Raw genomic sequence first — 27,112 nt, 5'->3', positions numbered from 1 at the left:
TGCATCCCCTCTAGCTATATCATAAGTTCAGCATGTAGGCTTGTGCAATGCGTGAATAAATGTCACTTTTGTATTTGGTTACGCCATCTCTGCACCCTAGGGCCCATACACCCTCGGCCTTCATGTACCCCACTACGGCTGTATCTCGACACAGTCTACCCGATAATTTTTTTTTTTTTTGCAGAGCCAGAGATCACTCTCTTCAAATTGACACAGGAGAGACAGAAACAACATAACTTAAGTTTTTACTGGACATCCATTTACAATGTCAGAACATGTGAGCAACAGAACCACTTCCGAATATGGAATGTGAATACGTACTGGCTTGCAGCACAAGCCAGGCTAGAAAGACCTACAAGTCTTTGGTTGATGCAGTCGATTTGCAACCACTGCAAGCAGCTGTGAAATAAATGGGTGCTTGCAATGCTGTTCGCTCTGTTAAATCCCACACACACACGGAAAAAGGGGGAAACTGCTAAATATCCATTCTGCACCAGCCTAGAAGAAATCAAATTAGTGAATATGACAGACAGCTGCTAGTGATGTCACAATTATTGGCATGCCTAGTCTTCAATCCTGCAGCACTGTCACACCATCATAGCCCCACAATTATAGGTTACACTAATTACATTAACTGGCATAGTGCTACTAATTTGACATTTGCTTTCAACATTGTAACTACCTCGACGACTAGATGGTACACTGAAGTTCTGATCAGATGTCACCTTATGGTGGTTTTATCCCGCTTCAACCGAAGTAGCAAGAAGCATGTAAAAAGCAAGGAAAACAGTGCATATTGTCAATGCAGGATAAACACCATAGCACACTTTTCAAATATGCAGAAGCAGCATTGCGAGGTTTTGACATGTAGGCAGGTATTTACACTTGGGGTGATCACGAATGAAAGGGAAAAAAAAACAGTGCTGGCACAAAATTTTGGTGGTGGTGTCTGGACACAGCTACAAGATCAAGAAAGTCCATAGCAACATTCACGTGTTTCATCCCTATTTACAGTTCAGGAGCAAAACAATAGTTCTCGGGACTAAATTACAATCTAGACTATCTACACAGCATTGGCAGATAAAATGATTGTGAAAAAGGAAAATCATTAACACCTTATCTACCAACACAGGGTAAATTAAAAGGAACACTCTTAGCACAAAACAGAACCATCATCACATCTACTGCTTTAATGGCAGTGATTTAAGAAGCAGGAAGTAGTCGAGATTATATTAGTAGTAGTATGGCTTGAAACCTACTAGAATGACAATAGAAATGATGTCACTGAAACGAATAAGTCATACTTCACGTGCGCTGGTATCTCGTTTTTACCAGCTGGGTTAGATTACTTCACCAAACAGAAGATACAATGCACAGAAGATCTTGCAAAGCAAGTTCACACTGCACACAAGGAACAAGTCTCTTTTAACCGAATAAAAACACAAAGGTATTTTCCTTAGCACTATTCACTCGTATTCCTATTATTCTACATTCAACCAAACGAAACAGAATACTTTCAATACAACAGAAAACATGGCACACAAACTTTGATCACTATTTTCCACACTGTGTCAATGTTTTCTCAAAGGAAGTGTTTAGAAAAAGAAACTTGGTTAGAAATAGTTGATAAAAAGAGGATGTCTTTCTTTGCAACGTGGGTAAAAGGAAGATAGAAAATAACACATCAGGTGTCATTTATTGTACAAATAAGGTAATTAAAAAGCTGGCGACTACAGCTTATGTCCTCACACAGTCTGTTATGGTTGGCCTGAAAGCATATCCAGTCATAGCTGAAGACAGAGGCCAAGTTTTAAGACACCAGTAATAAAGCCAGCAGACAAAAAGGCAACTAAAATGCAGCTTCGGTACTACTTTAGAACAAGCCATTTACTAGAGCACATCGGCCATAAGCTGCAGTCATCAGCACATAAGTTGATTCAGGGGTTCCCAAACAGTGTTCATTCTTCATATTTTTGCACAATACCACAGGCATTGACAGCCATGCTAGTGCCCTCCCATCACGCATTTTCTTTTCCTCCACTGCAGCCAACTAAGCAGTGATCCAACCTTACCCTTAACACTAGCATGAACGCTGCTTTCATATTTACTTCTGCGCACTGCACTTCACGTAACCATTTGATCTCGTGAGTGCTGATATCTCTCAAATAGACACTTGTCTTCAGTCTTTCCTCTTGCATTCATATTGCCAGTGAGAAGGCTCTCATACCCAAGCAAAAACATTTGGTATGCACTCTCATAATGCCAAATGTTTTCTGTAGTATTTGCAGATGGAATCATCCACACTCCATATCAATTCCCATCTTTATCCTAGAAGTATTGAAGAAAACAGATGGAATTGCAAGAATGTATGTGCTTTTTTTTTTCAGCATCAAGGAATTTCTTGCCACTCTTCGAGACACTTTAAGCCACAAACTGTTTGGAAACCCCCGACTCCATCTAGAGTGCGTGAATGCCCTCCCCCACCCCTATCCCCTTCCCCCACTACCCACATGCCCTTTCCCCTCATGTCTCCGTATTCAGCGCTGACACCAGACACTAGTCCCTCTTCATTCGCTGTGTGGTCATGCGGTAGATGATGGAGTCTCGACCGGGGTCCATGAACCACAGGCCCACCGAGATGCCGAAAAGGGCGAGCGCCAAGAGCAACAGCACAAAGCCAATCATCACGAAGGCCACATGGGCCTCGTGGTCCCACGGAGTGGCCAGGTTCCAGCTATTGCCGTCCTTGGCTGCCGGGGCTGCCGCACCAGCGCCTTCACCGCTCTGTGCTGCCTCCTTCTCCTGCATGGTTGAGAGGCTTGTCTTTTATTTCGTTAGCACGCCTTAATGACCAATACAGCATCATAGAAGGGAGCCGGCATGACAGACAAAACAGTTAACACGTACAGCAGATGGATGCCAGAGGAATGGATAAACCAAAGACATTTAATAAATACATGGAAAAGACAACACAAGCAAGTGCGGTATATAAAGCAGTATCCAAGAGCAAATACAAAATCACAGAAAAAATTATACAGATCCTACAGGAGCGTAGCCAAGGGGAACACGACTGCTGTAAAAATTTCCCATATAAAAAACAAAAACAAAACATATGCCCTGTTCAAATAATCCCATATGAAGAAATGGGCATGCCATGTTCCCACAGATCATATGAGTCATCTCCCATATAATCCTATGAACATCTGGGAATCATACTAGATATGGGGAGTTACGAGGAATGTGTTTTACTAAGAGCATGCCCCATATGATATACGGAAACATAGGGGCTTTTATATGGGATAACCTAACATACTATGCAGAGCTGTATGGTGAAATTTTCATGACATGAGTCATTGCGGTGGCTCGTGACGCATTAGACTTAGGCTTTTTACTCAGGTCTGTCTGAAAGGCAGCCTGTGGAAACAAAGAATTCGGTTCAAAATGACTACTGTGCGGCACTAGGAGTATGAGTCAGTTTTTCTCTATTCAAATATATGCAACTCTGTCGGGACCAAATGATCAGTTCAAATTATCTGTCAATTCGAATTTAGAGATATTGAATTACCAGGATTCCACTGCTAATCTAGCCCTGAAAGTGCTAGGCAGGCCTACTCATGGCCAGCACTGTTGCACATGCTTTTAACTGCAGTAATCACATAAAAAGTGAGCTTCGGAGCAGTCAAGTGGTCATTAAACCCTCGTATGCTATCTTATGGTATCAAAGCTGCCAGAGTCAAGACCCTCGCTATGCAATGAACAAGAAAAATCTGGGCTCGCTATCGTATTTACTCGAATCTAGGCCGACTCCGATTCTAGGCCGACCCCCCAAAAGTTCGAAGTCAGAAAAAAAAAACTTACCTCAAATGTAGGCCGAACGTAAAAAGCGAGGACAGCATTAGCAAAATGAAACAGCATTTATTAAATATGAACATGCCGAGCTCATTCTATGTCACCATCGCTGCTAGCCTCGTCGCCATCTTCCTTACTACTGACATCTTCAAACAGTGCGCTATATTCAGTACCATCCAGCGCATTAGAGATGCTGCATTTTTGGAAGGAGCGCACGTTGCGGCGCACGCAAAAACCATCTCCCGTGGTCCCCTCCAACGACAGACCGATGCCAAAGTTCTGCCCGGCTTGAACGTTTGACGATGCCTCTACGGCTAGCACAACTACTGTATTTACTCGATTCTCACGCTTCCTCGATTGTAACGCGCACCCGTTTTCCGTGAGGAAAAAGTCCTTTACCAGTACCGCGCACCTCATGCTTTCAAACTGAAATACAACTTTCTGTCATTTGGAAAAATAATTTCCTCCCGATGCACTGATGTTGCGATCACCTCATGCTTTCAAACTGAAATACAACTTTCTGTCATTTGGAAAAATAATTTCCTCCCGATGCACTGATGTTGCGATGAATAAAAAAAAAGTCGCAGTTTCGCCCGAAAGGCGATGCATCGAATGCGGTAGCAAATTAGTAGACCAGCTATTAACAAGCACGGTGTCACGCGCGCTCAAGCAAACATGAACACATCTCGCTCGTTGACCGCGGAAACGAACTGTCAAAACGCTGGAGACGAAGCGCGCCTTCGTGCTAGCATGCCTCTCGCTTCAACGCGGCGAAAACACGGCGCACGGCGGACTTTACCCGTCGCAGATTGCTTTCAAGATAGGGCCAAGGCGATCGTATCGCCGGAGCGGATCGTCGCAGATTACGTCCTGCTTCGGTCCACTGAAACCGTTCCGCATTGCTTTGCTGGCGAAAATCCTCTCCTTCTGTTTGCGCCAGTCCCGCTCGCAAGTTTCGGATTCTCCGAACGCCCGTGATGCGGCCCGATTTCCGTCCGTTTCCGCACAGATGATCACTTTCCTTTTAAATGCGGCATCATGATGAACTCGGTACTTCATGCTGATAGATAGAGCAGACGCTGAGAACGTGAAGACAGACGGTAGACTATTGCCTAAGCACGTGTACTGCAGCACACGGAGGAAGCTTCCGCATGCTACGGTAGCTAGGCTCGACGCGCGTGCGAGGCGGCCATTCTGAAATGCCGACGCAGATTTAGGGTCGTGTTGAACGTGCGCGTTAGATTCGAGTAAATACAGTATTCGTTTAGAAAGCGGCACTATAGTGGCAACGCCGATTTGGTGCCATTATGATAACGCCACACCGCGCGCCGATGCTGCACCATATCGATACTACCGATACGACGCAGGTCAAAATGCGACGTCGCTCGTGTACTTCAGTTGGCTACTCGCGCGGCTAGTAGCGGCTGCGATACAGACTTTCTAGATGGCGCTAACTATGCACCATATTTATCAGTTTCAGTTAAAAACTAGCGCGTTTTTTAAAATCCTCGAATCTAAACCGACCCTGGAGTTTCGTATGTGATTATTTGAAAAAAACTATCGGCCTAGATTCGAATAAATACGGTATTTTGCTAGCAACAACTATATTGTCACGCTAAAGTGACAGTGAACAACCACAGTGGCATAACGCAAGTCACGAAACTAACTGTTTATTGCGCAAACCTGTGCCCAGCAAGACAAGTAACACTGAGCACAATGATAGCGGCAAGCACGCACGTCAGTTATTTATACTTGACTCATCGAACATTATAGCATAATCGCTGGTGTTCACACAAGTTCTAGAATGTAGAACACTATTTGCGTCACGCATGCAATCTGATTACAAAAGGCTCGGCGATAACACAGACAACAGATAGAATCAGCGACAACAATTGAGAATGTTCCGATACGGGCAGGCACGTCTTACGCCAAGTGATCACAGCTAACATTTAGCCGGTAAAAAGCAGTCAGTAGAATAAGATAAACAAGTACACGTGTCAATGCTCATCATAAAAAGCATCGTCCCGATGCTGAACAGAATACAAAAGCGAAAAACAAAAGCCCATGCAGTAAAGAAAAATAAGAAAGCAACAAACAAATCAAGTCCCCAAAGTTCATTAGCATGCGTGCATAGAATGGCTTAAGACACGGTGGTGCACGGCACTGCTGTGATTGCCCTATGCATTTCTTGGCTTCATATGTTAAAGTGATGTGCTGCAATTGTGTGCAACAAAGACTTACATCTTCAGCTGCAAGGAGAGAGCGGGCTTTGCGGATGGGACCCGTCATTTTGTCATTCTGCGTAATGACCACCAGAAGGGCCTTGTCACCATATGCCTTCTTCAAGGTGCTTTGGCCTAGAAGGAAAACCATACAGCCATGTAAATGTGGACTTCCACAGAAATATGCAGCGGTTAGTCAACACTAACAACTAGAGACTGGATGTATAGGCCTTAAAAACTGATGTTTTAGGCGACTATAACAGGTGCTAAAGCTGTCATGCTAGGGCATATTTAAGTGCCAAATACTGTCCTTTAGGCATGTATAGGCTGAATTAGTAAAAATTCCGCCGCATATCTGTGCATTTATTTGATTTTATAAGGGACACAGTCCACTAAACCCCTGCTTTGTGAAGTTCATTTTACCATATTTACTCGCATAATGAACGCACCCCCACTTTTCCAATTAAGAAGTGTGTTTTCTTTTTTTCCTCATGTAATGCTCGCACCCTGAACTTGCCGCCGTGAAGTAGGAGAGACACGGTACGATTCAGCATCTGATAGGGCATCTGGCGGGTACGATTGTATCGGACGCCGTATTGGACGCCGAATCGTACCGCATGTCTCCTACTTTTATTGCGATAGCAATTACATGGACACTCCAGGCGTATTTTTTGCCGTTGGCGCTGACAATCGCGGCTCAATCTCCCACATTCAAGTTTTCAAAACGCTTGAACCAATCATAGCATACAGGACTCATACAGTCCTCCCCGTATGCTTGGCGTGGCTAACTGAAATGTCTCTGTGAAAGTTTTCCCAAGTTTGTAGCAGAACTTCACACATACACGCTGTTCTTCCAATTCCTTCATTGTCACTTTGCAACAATCCGAAGGACAGCTTGTTCATGTGCTCACTTCAGTGGCTGTAGCTCGCCAATCTAACGTGCCAACTAACGCGGCAAATGGCAGTTTGTTGTCTAAACCTGCCGCTACATGCGCTCAGTAGCCGCAGCGCGCTCCCTCTGCCAGTTAACGCGCTATTTCAAAAGTTCGGTTTCTTTTCGAACACACCTCGTACGTTAACCCATCCCTCAATTAATTTTCCAGTTGTTAGTTAGCGTTTGTGTTCAGTCGATGCCTTTCTTCATCTTCGTTTTCAGTGCGCCATTGTTATTAGCTGTAAACCAATGCCAACTTGCCCAGTTTTCTATCCTCTCCAAGTTACTGCTTTCAGTTACGAATGCCGTTGCCAATTGCCCCCCCCCCCCCATGTGTTCTTATTCAAATAATTAAACTTAATTTATGGACTTGCAGTCTGTCAGTTTTCGTCAGAGTAAACAGGCTCTTGAGGAAGAAGACCAGTCATTTTTCCAATGTGCACTCCCTGTGGCGAGGAATCGATTCACTTGCAGCACTATTAAAGGGCCCCTCACAATCATAAAGTTCGGTTGTACATTGGAAGTTGTAATGTGCTATTTAAGGAGCGCCTTACCACAACAATTTTTCAAATTGGTTGATTTTTACGGGCGATAGGAGTAATTGAGATGTGTTGCCATGCTGCCAGGAGGCGGGCTTCACTGCCAACAGTCACTCTCTCCCTTTGCCTCAACTAGCGTCCGCAAGCAACATGCTTTCCCTGCCTTCTCTCATACCGGAGCCGAGGGACCACGCCCCATTTACATAACAAGCCCTACTTCCTTTTTTTATTCCTTCTTTCGTTTTTCACAGTGCATTTGTGGCCGTGTGCTTTCTGCACTAGATTATTCACCGAAGTCAAATGCCATAACTGATGATGTTGCAGGCAATGCACCTTACGTAGAGGCATTTGTGCGTGTGACTTTAATTCTCCAGAAGGAGGCGGGGCTGCCTCGAGAGGAAGGGTGCACAGGCCTTTGTTCGAAGTTCCACTTGTTTCACACCGTGGAGCGGTTTAATACCTTGAAGACACGATTGTCAGTGTGTAATCTATGCAAAGTGCTTCTCTGTTTCCAATGCCCAAGCCTGGTGTGGGGCTACATAAAATAAAATAAAAACGCCTCAACATTTATGCCTAAACTTTAAATATATGACCAAACCAAAAAATCAGTTCGTATTGCTCCAGCAGTAAATTTAGGTTGGTTCCGTGAGTGCGCCGACCAAAAAAAAAGGTATAAAATGAGAGTAATCTGCTTACGCCACTGACAAATTATCTTTGTTTTATTTGAAAGACCACAAGCAAACGCTCTGGGATAATCAACATCTAATCATTTGCAATCAATTAAAACGGTAGCTTTTAGCAGCCTCAACAATATTTCTGCAATGAGATTTGCTCTCACCTCAAATACCTGCTGAGCAACTATTTCCAGCAAGTGCAAATTATGAGTCTGTATTTTGTATTGTGGGTACACCTAACTCACATTCCCCGATGCGTCTCCTGGAATCTGGCTTTCCTGAATAGCGCGTGTGACGGCGCAAGTTGTGCAGTACCACGAGAGATGGCCCGAGTAATCCGAGCCAGCTGACTGCGTGGATACGCGGACGCAAGAGAAACGCGTTTCCTCCTCTCTGGCTGCAGGATGTCATAGCGTGTGGACTGTATGCATGCTTGTCCATCCACTCCGCAGGACTGACCCGCAGAGGCCTTCCTGATCGCTTGAACATGTCTCGGTTCATGTTATAGCACCCACAAACAACTTAGGTGTTGGGTGTCCTGCACAGGGCGAACATATTGCTTGATACCCTTGCGCAGTGAGTCTGAGGAACTTCCTCGATTCCTCAAAGAGTTCCATCGGCATGTTACATTCGTTGTGTGTTGGCAAGCTGGCTCACTGAATATAAAGTGCAATAAATGCACTTTTGTTTGTTTGCACTACTCTGTACTGTGTCCCTTGTTCCTAGCCTGCTTGCAACCACCCCACAGTATTTGTACCTGAAACACACTTTTCGTGGGTATCTTGTGTCTGGATCCAAGATACAATTTTAAGGTATCTTGGATCCCAGCAATTGTTTTGTCTCCGAGCTCCCTTATCAGTCCTTTGTGTACAACATGGACACATAACTTTCCTCCTTTTAAAATGAACTTCTGGTCTTATTACGCATCAGAGATACCCAGTGGCAACTCTTTTCAGGTGGCTTTTACCATGCCGATACTGCTCACAATACTGAAACAAAACAAAGCTTTGCTGTAACGGTGATACTAGATTAAAAAATATTCTCGCACTGGAATTTTTCATCACCAATGTCGGCACTTGGAGATTGTCATCGGTGTTTAAGAAACATCTAAAAAACTTCAGCGCAGGCACCTGAAACAACTACGGAGGTTTCATAAGGTAGCTAGTTTCGTTGTATGGCCTACGAATGGATGTATGAACACATAGGGAGCTGAAGCAAACAGCTACCATTGTAATACAGTGAATACTGACCTTGTCGACAAATTCGCGGATGAGTCGCAAGGCATGAGAGGCCTGGTATGATTCTTCCGTGTAGCGATCCACAACATGACGAAGACCACTCAGCCGCAGCCACACCACGCTTGGAGCCGTGGCGCTCTTGGTTGCCTGTCGGGACAGCTGCGGGGGAAAACGAGAGGTGTCAGCTAAACACTGCTACTCAATGGGTTTATGTTTCAATCCAGAATGCACTACTCTTAGAAGAGCAGACATGATATTTACAACTATACCTTTTTTTTTTCGCAATAAATGAAGGTCAGACTTCTAAAACCCCTCAAAAATAATGGGAAGCCTCAGAGCGCCCCATATAATTTAAATATAAAAGCTTTTCTACAGTCTGTTTTGGTTTAGCTTCTACCGTGCCATCATGTCATGACACAGTACGTGGTCACTCAGAAGCAGGACACTGCGACATTTTGACATTCACTACAGCTCGCTAAGGCCGCCTCCATGCTGCTACTTGTGGGGCCAATGCAGCAGCTTCTGCGAAGCTTGCATAACACATTGCATGAAATGAATGCAATTTTGAATTGCAGTCCAAACTAGTATTTGCAGCTGGCATGGAGCTCTTTAGACCATGCTGGCTGAACTAACAAATAAACTGCACGAAAATTAAAATTTTTTCAGATAAAACGTGCCCTGTCAACTTCTGGGGCCAAAATGATGAGAAAAACTATGTGAGCAGGCTAACTACAAGCCAAGAACTTAAAAAACTGCTGTTACCTTTCTTGCTCATGAACACCAAGCTCCGGAATTTATGCTGACCATGTTTATTTCAAAGTCCACGATAAAAAATGCAGCCAGTTCCACGAAGTGAAATCTGTCGAAACAGTGGAGCTGTGGTCATTCTGTTTCTGTGACTGTCGTGTATGTTTCTTTTTTTTCCGCTGCGGTAGTCCTCGTTTTAGACTGAACGACCACATTTTCGCTGTTTTGACAGATCGCGTCCCATTCCCCGCAATGCACTAGGAATGCCATCGCCTGTGGACGCCGACGCGTCCCATCCCCCGCAAGTAGTGCCGTTCGAGCCAGCCAAGCAGCCTCCCCCAAGTGCGCACCCTCTCATTGGTCACCTCCTCCCCCAACGTGCCTCTCCTCCTCTGCTGGTCATGTGACCTGCCCTCCCCCAGCACGGCTCTCATCCTCTCCTGGTCAAGTGACCTCTCCAGCTCTGCTCCTGCATGACAGTGCCCGTCATCGACGGTGAACGCTCGACTAAGAACAGCTCCACTGTTAATACTACTACTTCAGGGACATGCCTATGGAGAAAAGTGCTGCAGCTAAACTCTGAAGGTGATCAGCTGATCAATGCATCGCAAAATTTGTCTAGCAGTGATGCAATCATCAGTCTCAGCTCACGCCCGCTTCATATCTGTCACCACTGCCAACCAGAAATACTTTGAATAATCAGTACCACAAGTACATGCTTATTATCCCCAAGCACACATAATTACAGCCTGCACTCTTTTCTAAAGGGACAGCTGTACAACGGAGTAGAGTGTCAACAGATGTACATGAGCAGTGTATGGCTGCATGCATTGCATTGTTCTAAGTATAGTGCCTAAACAGTACATGTTTGAAACATATCTGCATATTTGCCACTTTCCTTTGTCGTACTTGCCTTAACTTATGGCACATCTCTTTCATTACTGCAGTAAAACTTATTAATTCAACCCTCGTTAACTTGGCCCTCTAATCTCGGTGAACATGTGCATTATTTCATAGCATCAATTAATCATAATTTGGACATGTTTGGCTGTGTGCCAGTTCATTTGGACGACCCTCAAAGTGCTTGAGGCATCAGAAATGTACGACGCAAAAGAGCAAGAGCGTACAACTGATATGAAGCAATGAGGTCCACTGAAGTTATCAACGGCTACCACGACGGGAAAATCATTCTCGATGCATGGCTTGCATGACAATCAATTGACCACATGCTTTCAGGACTGCACGGTCGCCATCCACGATTGCAACCCCAGCAACCTTGGATTCATCTGCAGTGATAGCCACGCGAAGTAGTTTTGTTTTGATTCAGTGTATGGCACGGAATGTCACAAACATTGCAGAAATAATTATATATGATAAGCGATCCTACTTTGGCTACAGTATCACAGTACGTCGAGTCCCACTACAACAAAATTCACAATGCATGCGAAAAATTTCGTTGTGGCGGAATTTCATTGACGTTTATTAGTACGTACATTAGAACCTCGGTGATACTAAACGGTCGCGTGATATACAGTAAAACCTCGTTAATACGTAGTTGGTGGGGACGTGGGAAAAATATGTGCTAACCGATTATACGCCTTAACCGAAAACCACGATTTAGCCGCGACTTACCGTTCAAAAGTGAAGAAAAAGTAATGAGTAATGTTCACAGTACACAGCTTGCTTTATTCAGAAGCAATTGACTAAAAGTCGGTAAGTGTCAGTTGCCGCCACGGAGGCCTTGCAGCGACAACAGCATCCTCGAATTCCGAGAGACCGCGGGCCAACCTCGGCATGAGACCTTTTTTTCTCGGCAAATGCCCTCATCACAGCCACGGCGTCAGCAACTGCTGTCAGAGATGGACCTGGATCCGGATCCGCTTCGACGTCGTCACCATCGTCATCGTCGTTCTCGTCGTCTTCAACTTCACAAGGCACAACAGCGGCAACAATCTCGCTGTCTGTTAGGTCAGGAGATGTTGCCACGTCACTGTCTAGGTCACGAAAGGATTCAAACTGCAGAGCCTCGGTACTACGTTGACGCTCCAACACCTCTGTGAGCAGGCTGTCGCAGTCATCGGCAGTCTCTTCGTTTTCGCCAGTGCTCACGCGCACAACGAACTTTGCTCAAGCGAAGCAGTTCTCCACTGTGGCGGACTCCAGCTGCTGCCACGAGTAGGCTAGGAGGTGTATTGCACCTAACATGTCGATGGAGTACATCTTACCGCACTCCATTGCGAGCAGCATTCTGCGCAGCAAGTTCTTTTTGTACAAATGCTTAACTGAGCGAATGATGCCCAGGTCGAGGGGCTGTGCAAGCGCCGTGGTGTTCAGCGGCAAGAAGAAGAGTTTGATTGCGCTCAAGTTATCGAGCGCAACGTGTGACGACGCGTTGTCGAGCACAAGGAGAACTTTTCTTTTTTCTCCCGCAAAACGGCGATCCAGAAGCCGGATATATTTTTCGAAAAGCTTTGAAGTCATCCACGCTTTTGTGTTGCTTTGGTATATGACGCCCGAGGGAAGGTGGGCGCCTTTAAAGCACCTCGGTTTCGTAAACCGGCCGATAACAAGCAGTGGTAGCTTTTGGGTTCCTGTCGCGTTGACCGTGAAAGCAACTGACAGCCTTTCTTTGGCATGCTTGCCACCAGTGCAATTTTCGCCCTTGAACGCCAGCGTTCGGTTGGGCAGAAGTCGGCAGAATAGTGCCGACTCGTCCAAGTTGAAAACGTCTTCCATGGCGTAGTTGGCTAGAGTCGCTGGCAGCGGCCTATTCTGCCATTCTGCGGCACCTTTGTGGTCCGCATGTGCTGCTTCTCCGCACACCACCCCCGCACTTACGTTGTGGCGTGCTTTAAACCTTGCTAGCCAACCGTTGCTGCAAGAAAAGTTATTGCAGTTCATTTGACTGGCAAATATTTCTGCCTTTCGGGCGAGTAGGGGGCCGCTGACTGGCAAGTTCTGCGCGCTGGCTTTTTTCAACCATAAAACCAAAGCCTCTTCAACCTCGGGAAAGGCTGATCCCCTCAAGTGGAACCTCTTAATGTTGGATGCAGCACCGCTGCTTAGCTTTTCTCGTACATTCCATATGCCGCAAACTGTTGTTAAAGGCAGTCCACAGGCACGTGCGACGGCGGTATTCGTTGTTTCATTTTCAATACTACGAAGGATGTCCCACTTTTCCTTCACGCATAGCACGTGATTCTCTTGTTCAGGTTGTGGCATCGCTCCCTTTCTCCGGACGAAGAAATATTCTGTCGATGATGAGCAACCACGAACGACACCACTATGCACGCAACACTCCTAGGACGAAGTCACACGTGCGATGAAATATCCAGTCGCCACTGAACGACCACGCACGATCGTCACCACGTCGATGACACACGTGCAATCCAGTTGCAAAGGAGCAGCAGTATGGGCAGGTCGCAGCACGAGAGTGATGGTTGTGGTGATGGGGCTTTTAGCTACGCTGCGGCTGCGCTCTCCGCGTTTGGCGACCCGATCTAGAGGAGGAAGCCCAATCTCCATCACCATCACCAACATGGCGCCGTCGATACGCAGCGTCGATCGGTGCCTCAAAGTACCGAATGAATTGCGGTTTCCACGTTTCTTTTTCAAAAGCGAAAAAAAAAAAAACGCATTTGCGGCACAACATGCTGTTCGCCATACTGTGACTTAGTGAAAATGGTACGCGCTAACCGGTACGAATTCTACGAGCCACTACACCGTAAGCGGTCAGTCAATGGGGGCTCGGCCGGGTAACTGTAGCAACTACGTGTTAACCATAACTACGTCATAAGCGGATACGTATTAACGAGGTTTTACTGTATTCGTATCACCCAAAATCAAAACATACACAAAATCAAGAAAACTGAATTTATTTTTAGCAGAAAAAATTCCTACTAATGGTGGAACCCCGTTGATACGTTCCTCACTGCTGCGTCGAGTTTTTGCAATCCCGACCTAAATCCTGCATTTACTTCCATCTATTAAGTTCCCCCTGATACCTAGCCAACCTGTAATTTTCCTGCATCTTACGTTGCGTTTGAATGCGGCGGTCATGTAAATTTAGCGGTGCAGCCAGCTTGTACGTTGCAACAAGTGACCAGTGCGTTGCAACAAGCGACCTGCACGTGTCATCGCCATATCACATGGCTGTATCTTGAAAGCGATCTGCGATGTACACAAAGTGCGCGCCTGTGCGGGCCTAATCTTCAAAATGATCTGTGATGTTGGCAAAGTGCGCCTAGTGCCGGATACCTTAGTATGCGCTATGGTTTCGACGTTTAGTCCACGTTGAAGTAAGAGACAGCCGCTGCTGCCGCGCTTCTTACTCCAGCGTTTTGACAGCGAACTTCCACGGTCATCGACGAGATGGGTTCGTGTTTACCTGTGCGCGCGTGACACTGTGCTTGTTAATTTAGAAGGTAAGTGAATGGTACAAGTTTATACGGCCAATAAAACTACTATCCTTACTCCGTGCAGCTGTCTACTAATGTGCTATCGCAATCATTGCCTCAGCTTTTAGGCAAAACTGCAACTTTTTTTTTTCGCGGTCCCTTGAAAAGCGTATGAACAGTGTATCCGTGTGCGTTTTCTTCTTGCCCAAATCCTCAATGATCGCCTTATGGAAGGCATAGAAGTGCGCACACATGATCTCACGAATGTTTTCGCACGCCACTGAATGCCTCAGCACGTCGAGTGCAGGGAGCGTTTTGGCCATCGTTGCTGCAGCGGTCCTCATCTTCTTTCTCCTTGGTCAAAGCATCAGCTAGGCTGTGATGTGGTCCGGTCCGCTCGACATGGGGACCAATGAGAGATTGCACAGCCGCGTGATGAAGCTGGTTGCGTGCCCCCCCCCCCCTCCTGACTACGGATTCCGCCCATAGCCCGTTGGCTCAGCCACCGCCGCTGCTGCCACCGCTTTGCTCATGCGTTTGTATGATCTGCAGCGGTGCAGCAACGCGTTTGTAACAGCCGATGTTTTTCATATTAAAAACAATGTATTTCGGCCAGGGAATGTTATGAATTCGTATCACGACAAAATTCGTACCAGCTGTGATCGTATCACCGGGGTTTTACTGTATATACGTACGCCAAACGGCAAAGCCACGAACGAAACCAAAACCATCATCTGGGAAATGTTCGCGATGACGTGAGGGCAAAGATTGACACATACCGAAGGCAGTCCATAAAGTTTCAACTTCACGAGAGAATGCATTTCGTGCCGCTGCTACAGCATTTTTCGTACATTGCAGCTGAGGCCTTACCCAATGCGCTTGCGCGGTCGATCGTGAAACACTCATTTTGCGGCACATACACTGCCGAAATGAAGCGGTTTGAATTATTACAATTTCACCGCATATTTATGACAACATCAGCAAGCTTGGCAAGCTTATGCTCCCCGGACGTTTTATTTCCAGAAGTCAGTCAGCCTGGATTTCTTATACTTCACGGCAAGCAAAGGCGTTACGCGAGTCTCACAGTCCGTTAAAGAGCCATCACAATGACATTGGCATGGGTTCTGATAATTTTTCTGATGAGGTAAAAAGGATCCATTACTGTCAAAGCAATCGCCGGAGTCAGTGTGTCTTGCGGACTGTCGTTTTCCCCAGACGATGAGACGTTGGCATCACGTTGACAACAGCGGCTGCTGCCTACGGAGTGGCCGTGCAGGCGCCGTGCTGTATCTTGAAAGCACTCTGCGACGTGCACAAAGTGCGCGCCGGCGCGGGCCTCATCTTCAAAGCGATCAGCGATGTGGGCAAAGTGCAACTAGTGCTGGTAGAGTTGTATGCGCTGTGCTTTCAACATTTAGCTCATGCGAGAGACGGCATGAAGGTCAATTCGCTTGCTGCTGCCGCCGCGTCTCCTCACTCCAGTGTTTTGAGAGCGAGCTTTCAAGACATAGAGAGAGATGTGTTCATGTTTACCTGTGCGCACGCGACGCTGTGCTTAGTAATTTAGTTAGTAAGTGAATGTTTACAAGTTTATACGGCCGATAAAACTACTACAGTCGAACCCGACTATATCGAACCCGTTTATATCGAATTACCCTGTATATTGAACATTTTTGAACACCGTAATGTTACAATGAGAATATATAGCAAAGGTATGGTTAGATTGAACAAAAATAGCAGCAGCAATCGATATATCGAACTTCAAGCAGCGCAAAACTACCCCAGAAGTAGGCTTTCCCACACGACGAGCGCCGTACACACAACTGGCAACGGGGCGAGCCGCCATTATCCCCTCAGACAAAGTGGTTTAGCCCAACTGCACGCGTGCGGCGCTGCTTTCGCTCCATCGGACAGCCAGCCCCTAGAAAAAGTGGTTCGACTACTCTCTCTCTCTCTCACTCCCGGCCAGGTCCGCCTGCATGCGATCGGCTCAATTGCTTCAGTGTACTGTCATTTGTTAAGTTACAAGATTGTGTGAGTAGTCGTGTCCTCGGAACGCAGTGCTCGTCCGCTCAGTAAGAGATGGCTGCCATGAAACGGCAGAACCTTCAAATATTTGCAAAGCTAGAAATCATCAGAAGAGTTGAACGCAGAGAAAAGAAGTCGGATGTCGCCGCAGCATACAGCACCCCAAGAAGTATGCTGAGTACTATAATGAAAAATAAGGCCAACGTTAGAGCTAAGGCAGACAAGAGACCAGGTGCTACCGGCGCCCAACGAGTACGCACTGCTGCATATGAAGATGTGGAGGCAGCAGTGTACAAGTGATTCATGGATGTTAGGTGCGAAACATCCAGATTTCCGGCCCCATAATGAACAGAAAGCGAAGGATTTCGCTTTCCTTCTGAACAGACCTGACTTCAAAGGCTGCAGTGTTTTAAAGAGCGTCACAGCATTGTCGGCCGGGCTGTCACCGGAGAAAGCCGCGCGGTGGACGTCAGCAGCGTGCAGAAGTGGATTGAAGAGAATTGGAGTGACATAATGACAAGGTACCATCCCCGTGATATATTTAATGCCGATGAGACTGCTTTATTCTGGCAAATGCTGCCGAACAAAACGCTGGCGTCTCGCGATGACAAGTCCCATGGTGGGAAAGTTAACAAAGCCCGAATATCGGTGTTGCTCACCATCAATGTCGATGGATCAACCAAGCTTTGACCACTCGTGACCGGAAAGGGCAAATCGCCGCGGTGCCTAAAGAATGCACTTGCACTTTCTGTTCCGGTGATCTACAGGTCTAACGGGAAAGCTTGGATGACAAGCGAACTTTTTGGCAACTGGCTTAAGTCCTGGGACGATGACCTGGTAAGCGAAGGCAGAAAAATCTGCTTACTCGTTGATAATCGCTCTGCGCATCATTGTAAGGTAAGCGTCAGCAATATCGAGCTTCGTTTCCTGCCGCCGAACACAACCTCAGTGCTGCAGCCCTTAGACCAAGGCGTCATTCGTGCACTGAAGGCAGGCTATAGAAAGCGCCTTGTGCAATGGCTTTTGCTAAACCTTCGCACTGGCCGGGAGTTGAAAATTGATCTCCTGGGCGTAATAATGATGCTCAATGCATCGTGGAATGACGTCAAAAAAGAAACAAATCAGAATTGCTTCCGTCATTGTGGACTCAGTGTTTCCAGCGAGGCTGGCGCAAGCTCATCCGAAAATTGCAATGAACTTGATTTGTTTAGGCAGCTGTCTGAGTTCCCGGGTGCCGTTCGTGATGGGACTGCAGCGACAAACTTCGTCGCCGTCGACGACTTTGTTGCGACCACCTGAGAGCTCGCTGACGAAGACATCGTTGCCGATCTGGCTAGGGATCTTGCCGGCGATAGTAATTGCGAGGACCCAACCAGTTCTGACCCGCCCATGTGTTCCGATGCACTTCATGCAATGAGCATTGTTCGCCGCCACTGCGCGTCCATAGAGGGCTGTGGGCTCAGCTTTTCCAAGTCACTCGACAATGCTGAAAAGTGTATGCTCAACAATGCTTTAAAAATGAAAAAAGCAGAAGAAGATCGGCGACTATTTCTCACGCTAATATGCCCGCTGCACATGTATTTAGGAAGTATTTAGGAACACTTTTTCAATAAGGTGCGTTTTGTACATGGTCAAATTCTTTAAATGTTGTATATCGAATTACTCGATATATCGAACTAATTTCAGTATTTTTGCGAGTTTGATATATGCGGGTTTGACTGTGTCCTTAGTTAGTATAGCTGTCTACTAATTTGCTATCGCAATCGATGCTTCGCTTTTCTGACGAAAACTTCGAAATTTTTTTCCTTCCGCTTTCTGCCTCGGCATTCATCTGTGGCTTCTCCTCAAGAAAGAGAAATTTATACTTCTTTGTTGGCATAGCCATTTCGACCGGACACAGGGCACAGAGAAAACGGCAGCGATTGTGGTGCAGCGCAGGCATGGCTATGGATTGCAGTGGCTCAAATCGGTCGGATTTGATTTCATTCGCGAGAACCTCGTTCAAGTGGACATACGATTATCACAGCTTTGGAAGGGCCTTCTAATTTGACTACTCGGCAGTTCCGATTGCAGTTCCGTCCCAGTTTTGTTGTCGAAAAGTTCGTTGAAACAGAAATACTGAATAAAATGCCTTCGTTATGAAGATGCTCTTTTTGTATTACTTTCTAGGGGCAGCTGGCAAATCTTGGGAAATCTTCGTTGTAGCAGAAATTTCGTTGTAGCGGCGTTCGTTGTAGTGGGGTTCGACTGTAATACTTGAGGGAAATTTTAATACAAGTTAATAATAATCTTCATGCTATTTGTCACTCCCATGGTGACTGAACAGACACAGCATGAACCCACAACTTCGACTGCCATCGCCACAAGAAGAGTGTTATCACAAGATGGTGACAGAACAAGTTTTCTTGTAGGATCACGACTACAACACGCTGCTTCCACACTTTAATTATAGAAGCTTATTTAAAAGCCAAGATCTTTTACATGTTAGGCTAGCAGAAACAGAAGCACGTCCCAGGCTATTGGTGGTCCGGAGACTTACATCATCATAGGACAAACTTCCGAAGCATTTAATCCAGGTGCGGGTCAGTATCCTGTTACCAAATGTAGTGAAGTGGTTCCAGAAACATGGAATATCAAACATAATGGACCACAAGGAGGGTGACATGTTGTGGCCCGTACGCAGCAATAAAGAGTAGTCCGAGATTGACGATGATGGATAATGGGTGCAAATAAATTTTCATTGTATGAAGCTTAACTCTGCAAGTTTCATATGATTTCCGATTGCCAACTACGTATTTTGTGTTATACAGTTAAACCTGCTTATAACGAACCTCCATATAACGAATTCCTGGATATAACGAAGTTTTTCTATTCCCCGCCGTTACTCCATAGAAGCACATGTATTCGAGACCTCTACGTAACGAAGTGGCAGCGGGAGACCCCCTCGAAATAACGAATTTTCCCTGCCGACAACCTAGAGATTGCGCCCCAAATTTTGCCATTTTTGCGCAAGCAGCAACCGGAAGCACCTTCTCCATCGCAACGGAATGCGAAGCGAGCGCACGTGTGCGTGCGTGCGAGCGTGTGCGAGGCGGGCCTGCATTCCTCGACCCGGCGATATTGCCGCCGCAGGCGTGACCTTTTCCCCTCCCTTCATTTAAACCTGATCCTGCCGCTTGCTGCAGCTGGCCTAGCCCGCCAAGCCGGCACTCTCCTTTTCCAGTTGACATTGCCAACGCGCTGGCACACGCTGTGACACATCACACACGATGAGCGTGGACACGTACTGTCAAACGCTGGCTGCGTATGGAAGCGCCGCTGCAGAAGCGAACAAAGTGACCTTCATGCTATTGTCTATCGCTTCAACGCAAACTGAGCGCCGAGAACACACAGCACGCGCAAAGCTACAAGCCGCCGACGCACCTACACTGCCTAGACTCTGCCCCAACGCGGATCGCTTTCAAGATACGGCCCGGGGGACCATGCACCGCCGCGCAGTACGCAGTTGATGCCAGAGTACAGTACAACGCCGCCCGCTATCCCTCCCCCCTCGCTCCCTCGCCGGTGCCTCGAGCGCAACGGAAGAAGGCGCATTGCCTCCCTGCTTTTCTTTCTTGCGCACGCGAGATTTAGACGCGTTCGTTGGCTCCCCTCGCACGTTTTCACTCGCACATACAGCATATGGCGTGCAGCGACTGCGTTATCGCCCTTGGACTTTATACGGAACATCTATGAGCGAAAACCAATTTTAGGGCCACAATGTGTCATAGACACCATTTTTAGATAGCAAATACGTATCTCAAGGGCCATACTTTTGCTGGCGGAAACGTAAAATACGTCATAGTTGTCACCCCCGGCACTTTTGGCGGCCAATGCCATCGTCAAGCCACCAAGCCAAGTGACAATAAAAGTGAAAATGGCCACTCGGGCCGGCGCAGGGTGGCAGTTCACAACGCATGATGCGGGAACGATCCCACAGTTGCGACGCAACAGCAGGGTTACCAATGCATTGGGTTCTATGGGAGCTGTGCCGGGACTGGCTAAAAACGATGTAACAGCCGGGAAAACGCAGCACCCAGGAACGTAACAGTGGGGTTCTACTGTAACACTATACAACGCCATCGTGACGCTCGCTCTTAGTTTCCGATGCCTCGCGCTTGTGCGAAAAGACATGCGTCCAGGCATTCAGCACCTGGTGTTACATTCCAACGATGAGTGCTTCGATGAAAACGGAAAACGGGTGAGCGTTACAATCGAGGGCGTGTTAGAATCGAGTAAATACGGTAAGCGTTTCTTTTTCTAATTTTCGTGCCGAACCTGCATATAACGAAATCCTCTTTATAAAGAAGTGTTTCGGGAATTTGTCAATTTCATTATATCCAGGTTTAACTGTAATATAAGATGCAATTTAGAATTGACTACACATTGTTTTCTGCAATAAAGCCATAAAAACTGAGTGCACTATAGAATCGGGTACATCTTTCCAAATGAAGCAGCTTGGACATTTCTTCTACCTATTTAATTCATTCGATCAGCCGGATAATTAGATCAATTTCGTTGGTCCCATTAAAGTCAAATTAACAGAAGTCGAATGTATTCATATGTTGGATGAACAACCACGTGTAGTGCTTCCGCAGGTACTAATGCAGATTTTTCTCCCAAGGTCTTTTCCCGATACTCAATACCGACACGCATACAGTGTTTACCTTTTTTTTTAAGTGACCGTTTCTGAGTGGAAAACCCTCTGTTACAACGCTATCACACGGCACAACACGCACTCACATACCTGCTCCAGCATGAGCTTGGCAGTGTGCAGCTCGACAGCAAACTGGTCGTCTCCGGGAAGGGACACGTTGAATGTGCCATCACGGAGCACCTTTGACAGCTCGACATCCTTGACAGCCTCTTTCAGGCGGCTGTCCACCTCCGGCGAGACGGTCAGCAGCAGTTCAGGGTAGGCCATCTTAGCACCATACAGCTGGAACCGCAGGAAACAGTGCTCAATGAGTCACTCACTTGATAAAGGTACCCAGATGGAAATTATTGAGGTGTACCAATTAAGACAGCAAGGAACAGCACTCGTCATGCAAGAGAGACTAAAGCAAAAAATAATTTGAGCTGTGTTACTAAATTACCCTTCCAAAATACCAAGAAAGCCACTCTTACCGTGGGAGAGACTTGGTAAGCCAGAAAAAACGTAAAACTAAATAAAGATGGGCAGTCCACAATCGCTTTGAAGTTCCCACACCATTTCGCCGTGACATCATGGATTTGACTGCCATCCGTTTGGGCCTAGTTACATTTCAATCGGTAAAGATGGATTGCATTGCATTTTAAAAGAGCCAAAGACCAAATTTAGCAAGTTTCAAGAAAATTTACGAAGCCATAATGACATAAATACAAGAAATACTTTAAATTTGCAACAACACACTGAAATACCGCCTCTAATGTTTTGGCGCTAAATTGAAAGAAACTGAACTTTTTGACCTTCATTTTCTCTTGTAATAATCAAACCATAACTGCAAAATTCACTAAAACTAATCTCAAGCATTTTTATGTACCGTCTTGCATTATGCAGCATTCAATTACGCTAAATAATTTGATGTCAAGATTCTGCACAAGTCCGACCAGAAACACACTGACATCGACTGTCTTTCCTACGCACCTTGTCATAACCTCTCCACAATATGCTAGGAAGACTGTGGAACTTTTTTTTTGCCTTTGCATCTTCTAACCTCTGTCGACAGCAATGCAGCAATTTAGAGCTGCAAACACCGATGGAATACCTGGAAGGACATCGACCACAACCCCCACTACTGTTCACACATCACTCGTCATCCTTTTGCCTCCGCAATGACAGGCTCTAGAAGTGGAAACCTTTGAGCCTACAAGAAAGCAGTTGGTGGTTGTCCTGACTACATTGAGGACACATGCATGTCATGATGAGCACACACTCTCGATTTCACAAGTGCCATGGCAAGGATCAAGCAGTCCTACTACTGGCTAAAAACAAGAATGTCAAGCACAGTATCAAAACTGTCCACAACTGCCAACACCACAAGGCTCCACCCATGAAACCAGCCAGTCTATTCAGCCAATATGTCCCCATCATGCACCCTTTGAACAGGTCGGCATGGATTTACTTGGCAAGTTTCCCAAGTTCTTCGGATGATAACTGTTTGATCGTTGTTGCCACCGATGACTTGACATGGTACTGTGAAACCCGAGACCTTCAGCAAGCTACAGCTTCCAACTTAGCTTACTTTATCAAAAACATTGTCTTCTGTGAGGGTGCTCCAGCTCTTGTCACAACAGATTGTGGCATAGTGGTCACAGCACAGATGCTCCGAGAGATCCTACAACTCAGCGGTACCTCATACTGTACAGCTACTGCGAACCTCCAGATAATTCAAACTTGGCTGCTCATCACGCATGCACCCGACCACAATAATGACAGCAGTGGTGACCCTTATAGGTGGTATCCAAATCTACGCCCCAGCAATGGTTCTCTCTGGGTAAGAGGAGCCAATCTTGAAGGCCATACTACTGCTAATGAACGGCATGCGTTGGAAGCAATTGTGGAGTCAGAAACACATCACAGACACCTTGTTTTGGACACCACTTAAAATGGCAGCATCTGTTTTGGTGATACTTCGGGTATAGTGAATGCGTCGAAACACACGTCTTCTCCCATCGAAAACGTCTATTTTCTGCCCCAGGAAGATTTTTAAGCCAAAATGACATCTCACAATGAATTGCAGATTCATGATGCAGGGGTGGGACTGCCCAAAGTCATTTTGGAGCAATTTTTGGAGCAAGTAAAATTGCGTTTTCGAGCAGCTTGGAGCAGACAAAATTGCATGGCGGCACGGCGCATGTTTTCCTGTAAAGTCGAAAACATTGGTAGAACTACAATCGAATTATATTATGCCGCATCGACGGCCCAATCGACGCGCTAACCCAGAGAGCCGCAATCAACCCTGGCCTGGTATAACGTCAAAGTAGTCCAATCTGTCTTTATTGCGATGGTAGTTATATGGACACTCAATACGCATTTCTGCCGTCGTCGTCATGATGTTCTGTATAAAGTCCAGGGGCGGTAACATCATCGCCCCACGCCGTATGCTATATATGGAAGTGAAAGCGGGCGAGGGTGAGCCTACGCTGGCGGCTCAATCTCGCACGTGCAAGGGAGGAGGAAAGCGGGGAGGAAGCACGCCGTTTTCAGTCGCACGCTAGGCATCGTGGGGGCAGGAAAGGGAGGGGGGGGCTCCGGCGGCTGCTGCATATGGCGCGGCAGTGCAGGCCCTATCTTGAAAGCGGCCTGCGATGGGGACACAGTGCGAGTGCTCATAGCTTTGTGTGCACTGTGTTCTTGCCACTTAGTTTGCGTTGAAGCGAGAGGCAGCACAAAGGTGGGAGGGGGCGGCGTTGTACTCGGACATCAACTGCGGATTGCGCGGCCACCCGTGGTCGAGCGGGGCCTATCTTGAAAGCAGTCTGCGTTAGGGGCAATGTCTAGGTGAGCGGATGGCTCATACCTTTGTACGTGCTGGGATCTGGCCGCTCAGTTTGCGCTAAAGCAATAGACAGCACGAAGGTCACTTCGCTCGCTGCTGCTGCCACGCTTTCTCACTCCAGCATTTAGACAGCGAGTTTCCGCAATCATTGAGTGAGATGTGCTCATGTTTGCTTGTGTGCGCGTGACACCATGCTTGTTCATTTAGTTAGTAAGCGAATGTTTACTAGTTTATACGGCCGATAAAACAACTATCCTTACTTCGCATAACTGTATACTAATTTGCTATCGCAAGTCCGCCATTATGCCTTCGCGATATGTCAAAATGACTCAGGCCTCGCCCATATGGGCATAAAAACAGATTAAAATATTTTTACGGCATACTGGCCCTGGGGACAGAGATGCCCGGACACTGAACCCACTGCAGTGCATGCCTCCCTAATACAGTACAGATCACTTATAACGTAACCGCTTATAGTGCAGGACCGGATATAGTGCGGTCTTTTCAGACTCCCGTTCATTTTCCCATAGCACTCCATGTATACACATATCGCTTATAGTGCAGTTGCGGGAAACGAAATACCGGTTACAGTGCGGCTGCCTGGGAGTACGGAAGTCAGCGGAGACGGCGAACGCTCCCCTCAAAAGGGCACCCCAAGGAGTGCTTGAGGAAGAAAGAGAGACGAAGTGGAGGAGAAGGGCACGTGGTGCGAACGAACAGCCAGTGAGGCTGAAACCAGAATCTTGAGTGCGAGTCGTGAAATATCACGGCGCGCATAGCGAGCGAGAGCCACGAAACTGCCAACGCCAGCCAACGCTCGCTTCACGATAACAGCAGTAAACAAAACTTAGGGAGCGAGCGGCGCCAGCACGGCACGGCGAAGAGGTCACGCGGAGACCGTGGAATGGGAGGGAGGAGGGCGGCAGGAAGGCGGATTTCGCTTCGGCAACTCCGCCACTTCGGTGGCTCCCCTCGCCCTCCCTCGTAGCTCCCTCACTTTCGACGGTCAACGTGCCGCTCCAGCCCGCCCGGCGCCAGCTCCCCGAAGTTTCGTTTTCTGCCGTTATCGGGAAGCGGGTGTTTGTTGGCGTGGGCAGTTTCGTTTGGCTGGCCTGGGACAGCGCCGTTACTGCCCTCTGCGCCGTAGCCGCAGCGTGCAAGGTCAACACATGACTAGAAAGTAGAGGAAGCACAAAGGAGAAAGAAGGGTTCACTGCCGTTTTTTACACAATGCTACGGTAGCGTGGCTGAGACATCGGCACGTAAACTCATGTTCCGGCGCAACGCAGAATCGGCAACCTTGCTATTTGAGAGAGGGTGAAATTTCCGCCGCATTTTTTTCTTTCTTTTTTTGTTTTGTTCACGCGCGACATTGAGGCGTCTCTCCTAAGCTTTTACTCTATGGCGGTGCCGGAGCAATGCCAGTCGATGGCGCCACCACGTGATTTGGTTCGAATTAACGAAATTGTAAATTGAATGCAAACGTTCTACCCGCATTCCTCCACTGTCGCATACGCGTGGCGGCTCGGTGCACATGTTTTGCATATGTGCAGGCCTTGAAAATTGTTGCTTTTGTTATAGTGCGGTACCGCTTAGACTGCGGATATTCGCGACTCCGGCGACTTACGTTATAAGCAATCTACACTGTATCTAGTTCGCTCGCAGTGCCCTCAACTTACTTTTCATTGTTTTGAGCCTCAGCTAGGAAGCGCCACGCCGCTCGGCCCACTCAACCGTATTCCAGTACACTAAATACAGCTGCCCTGACCGTTCCGACAGCAGTGACAACAGCCTGGAGTGGCCGGACACACGCGCCGCCCACTTGCCGGAAGCGCCGAAAAGCAGAGTGTTACAAGTGCGAAAATCACGAGAAACTATGAAAGAGGCGCCGTCGCGCCGTCTGCAGATTGTGAACGGCCGCACTCTTTTTTGGAGAACAAATCTGCTCACTGTTTGCGGCAGTGCACATGCCGAAGCCATTCTGGTGCAGCGTGGCGTAATTTCGGACAATTTTCTGTGTTTGGTGCAGTTTGGCGCAGGAATCTGCGTTTGTATAAAATGGCGCAATTGGCACAAGAGTCCCACCCCTGATGATGCAAAATTTTCTGTGAAGGTACCGTATTTATTCGAATCAAGGCCGATAGTTTTTTTCAAATAATCACATACGAAACTCTAGGGTCGGCTTAGATTCGAGGATTTTAAAAAACGCGCCAGTTTTTAACTGAAACTGATAAATATGGTGCATAGTTAGCGCCATCTAGAAAAGTCAGTATCGCAGCCGCTACTAGCCGCGCCAGTAGCCAGCTGAAGTACACGAGCGACGTCGCCATTTTGACCTGCGTCGTATCGGTAGTATCGGTATGGTGCAGCATCGGCGTGCGGTGTGGCGTTATCGTAATGGCACCAAATGGGCGATGCCACTATAGTGCCGCTTTCTAAACAAATACTGTATTTACTCGAATCTAACGCGCACTTTCAACACGACCCTAATTCTGCGTCGGCATTTCAAAATGGCCGCCTCGCACGCGCGTCGTGCCTAGCTACCGTAGCATGCGGAAGCTTCCTCCGTGTGCTGCAGTACACGTGCTTAGGCAATAGTCTACCGTCTGTCTTCACATTCTCAGCGTCTGCTCTATCTATCAGCATGAAGTACCGAGTTCATCATGATGCCGCATTTAAAAGGAAAGTGATCATCTGTGCGGAGACGGACGGAAATCGGGCCGCATCACGGGCGTTCGGAGAATCCGAAACTTGCGAGCGGGACTGGCGCAAACAGAAGGAGAGGATTTTCGCCAGCAAAGCAATGCGGAACGGTTTCAGTGGACCGAAGCAGGACGTAATCTGCGACGATCCACTCCGGCGATACGATCAGGCTTGGCCCTATCTTGAAAGCAATCTGCGACTGGTAAAGTCCGCCGCGCGCCGTGTTTTCGCCGCGTTGAAGCGAGAGGCATGCTAGCACGA

General features: G+C 47.2%; 1 protein-coding gene across 1 annotated transcript in view; it reads right to left on the bottom strand.

Moving 5' to 3' along the window:
* Nucleotides 1-2,489: 2,489 nt before the first annotated feature.
* The window catches only part of LOC119441509 (renin receptor-like), a 42,942-nt gene continuing 18,319 nt past the window's right edge, over nucleotides 2,490-27,112 (bottom strand). The window contains exons 5-8 of the mRNA XM_037706128.2: nucleotides 21,415-21,606; nucleotides 9,465-9,615; nucleotides 6,091-6,206; nucleotides 2,490-2,802 (exon numbers count right to left, since the gene is read on the bottom strand). Of these exons, the coding sequence (XP_037562056.1) occupies nucleotides 2,557-2,802; nucleotides 6,091-6,206; nucleotides 9,465-9,615; nucleotides 21,415-21,606 (705 nt within the window). The 3' untranslated portion in view covers nucleotides 2,490-2,556. The remainder of the gene's footprint in view (nucleotides 2,803-6,090; nucleotides 6,207-9,464; nucleotides 9,616-21,414; nucleotides 21,607-27,112) is intronic.

This window comes from Dermacentor silvarum, chromosome 2 (genome assembly GCF_013339745.2).
Source record: "Dermacentor silvarum isolate Dsil-2018 chromosome 2, BIME_Dsil_1.4, whole genome shotgun sequence".
NCBI classification, from domain to species: domain Eukaryota; kingdom Metazoa; phylum Arthropoda; class Arachnida; order Ixodida; family Ixodidae; genus Dermacentor; species Dermacentor silvarum.
This window is presented reverse-complemented; position numbering and strand designations above follow the sequence as displayed.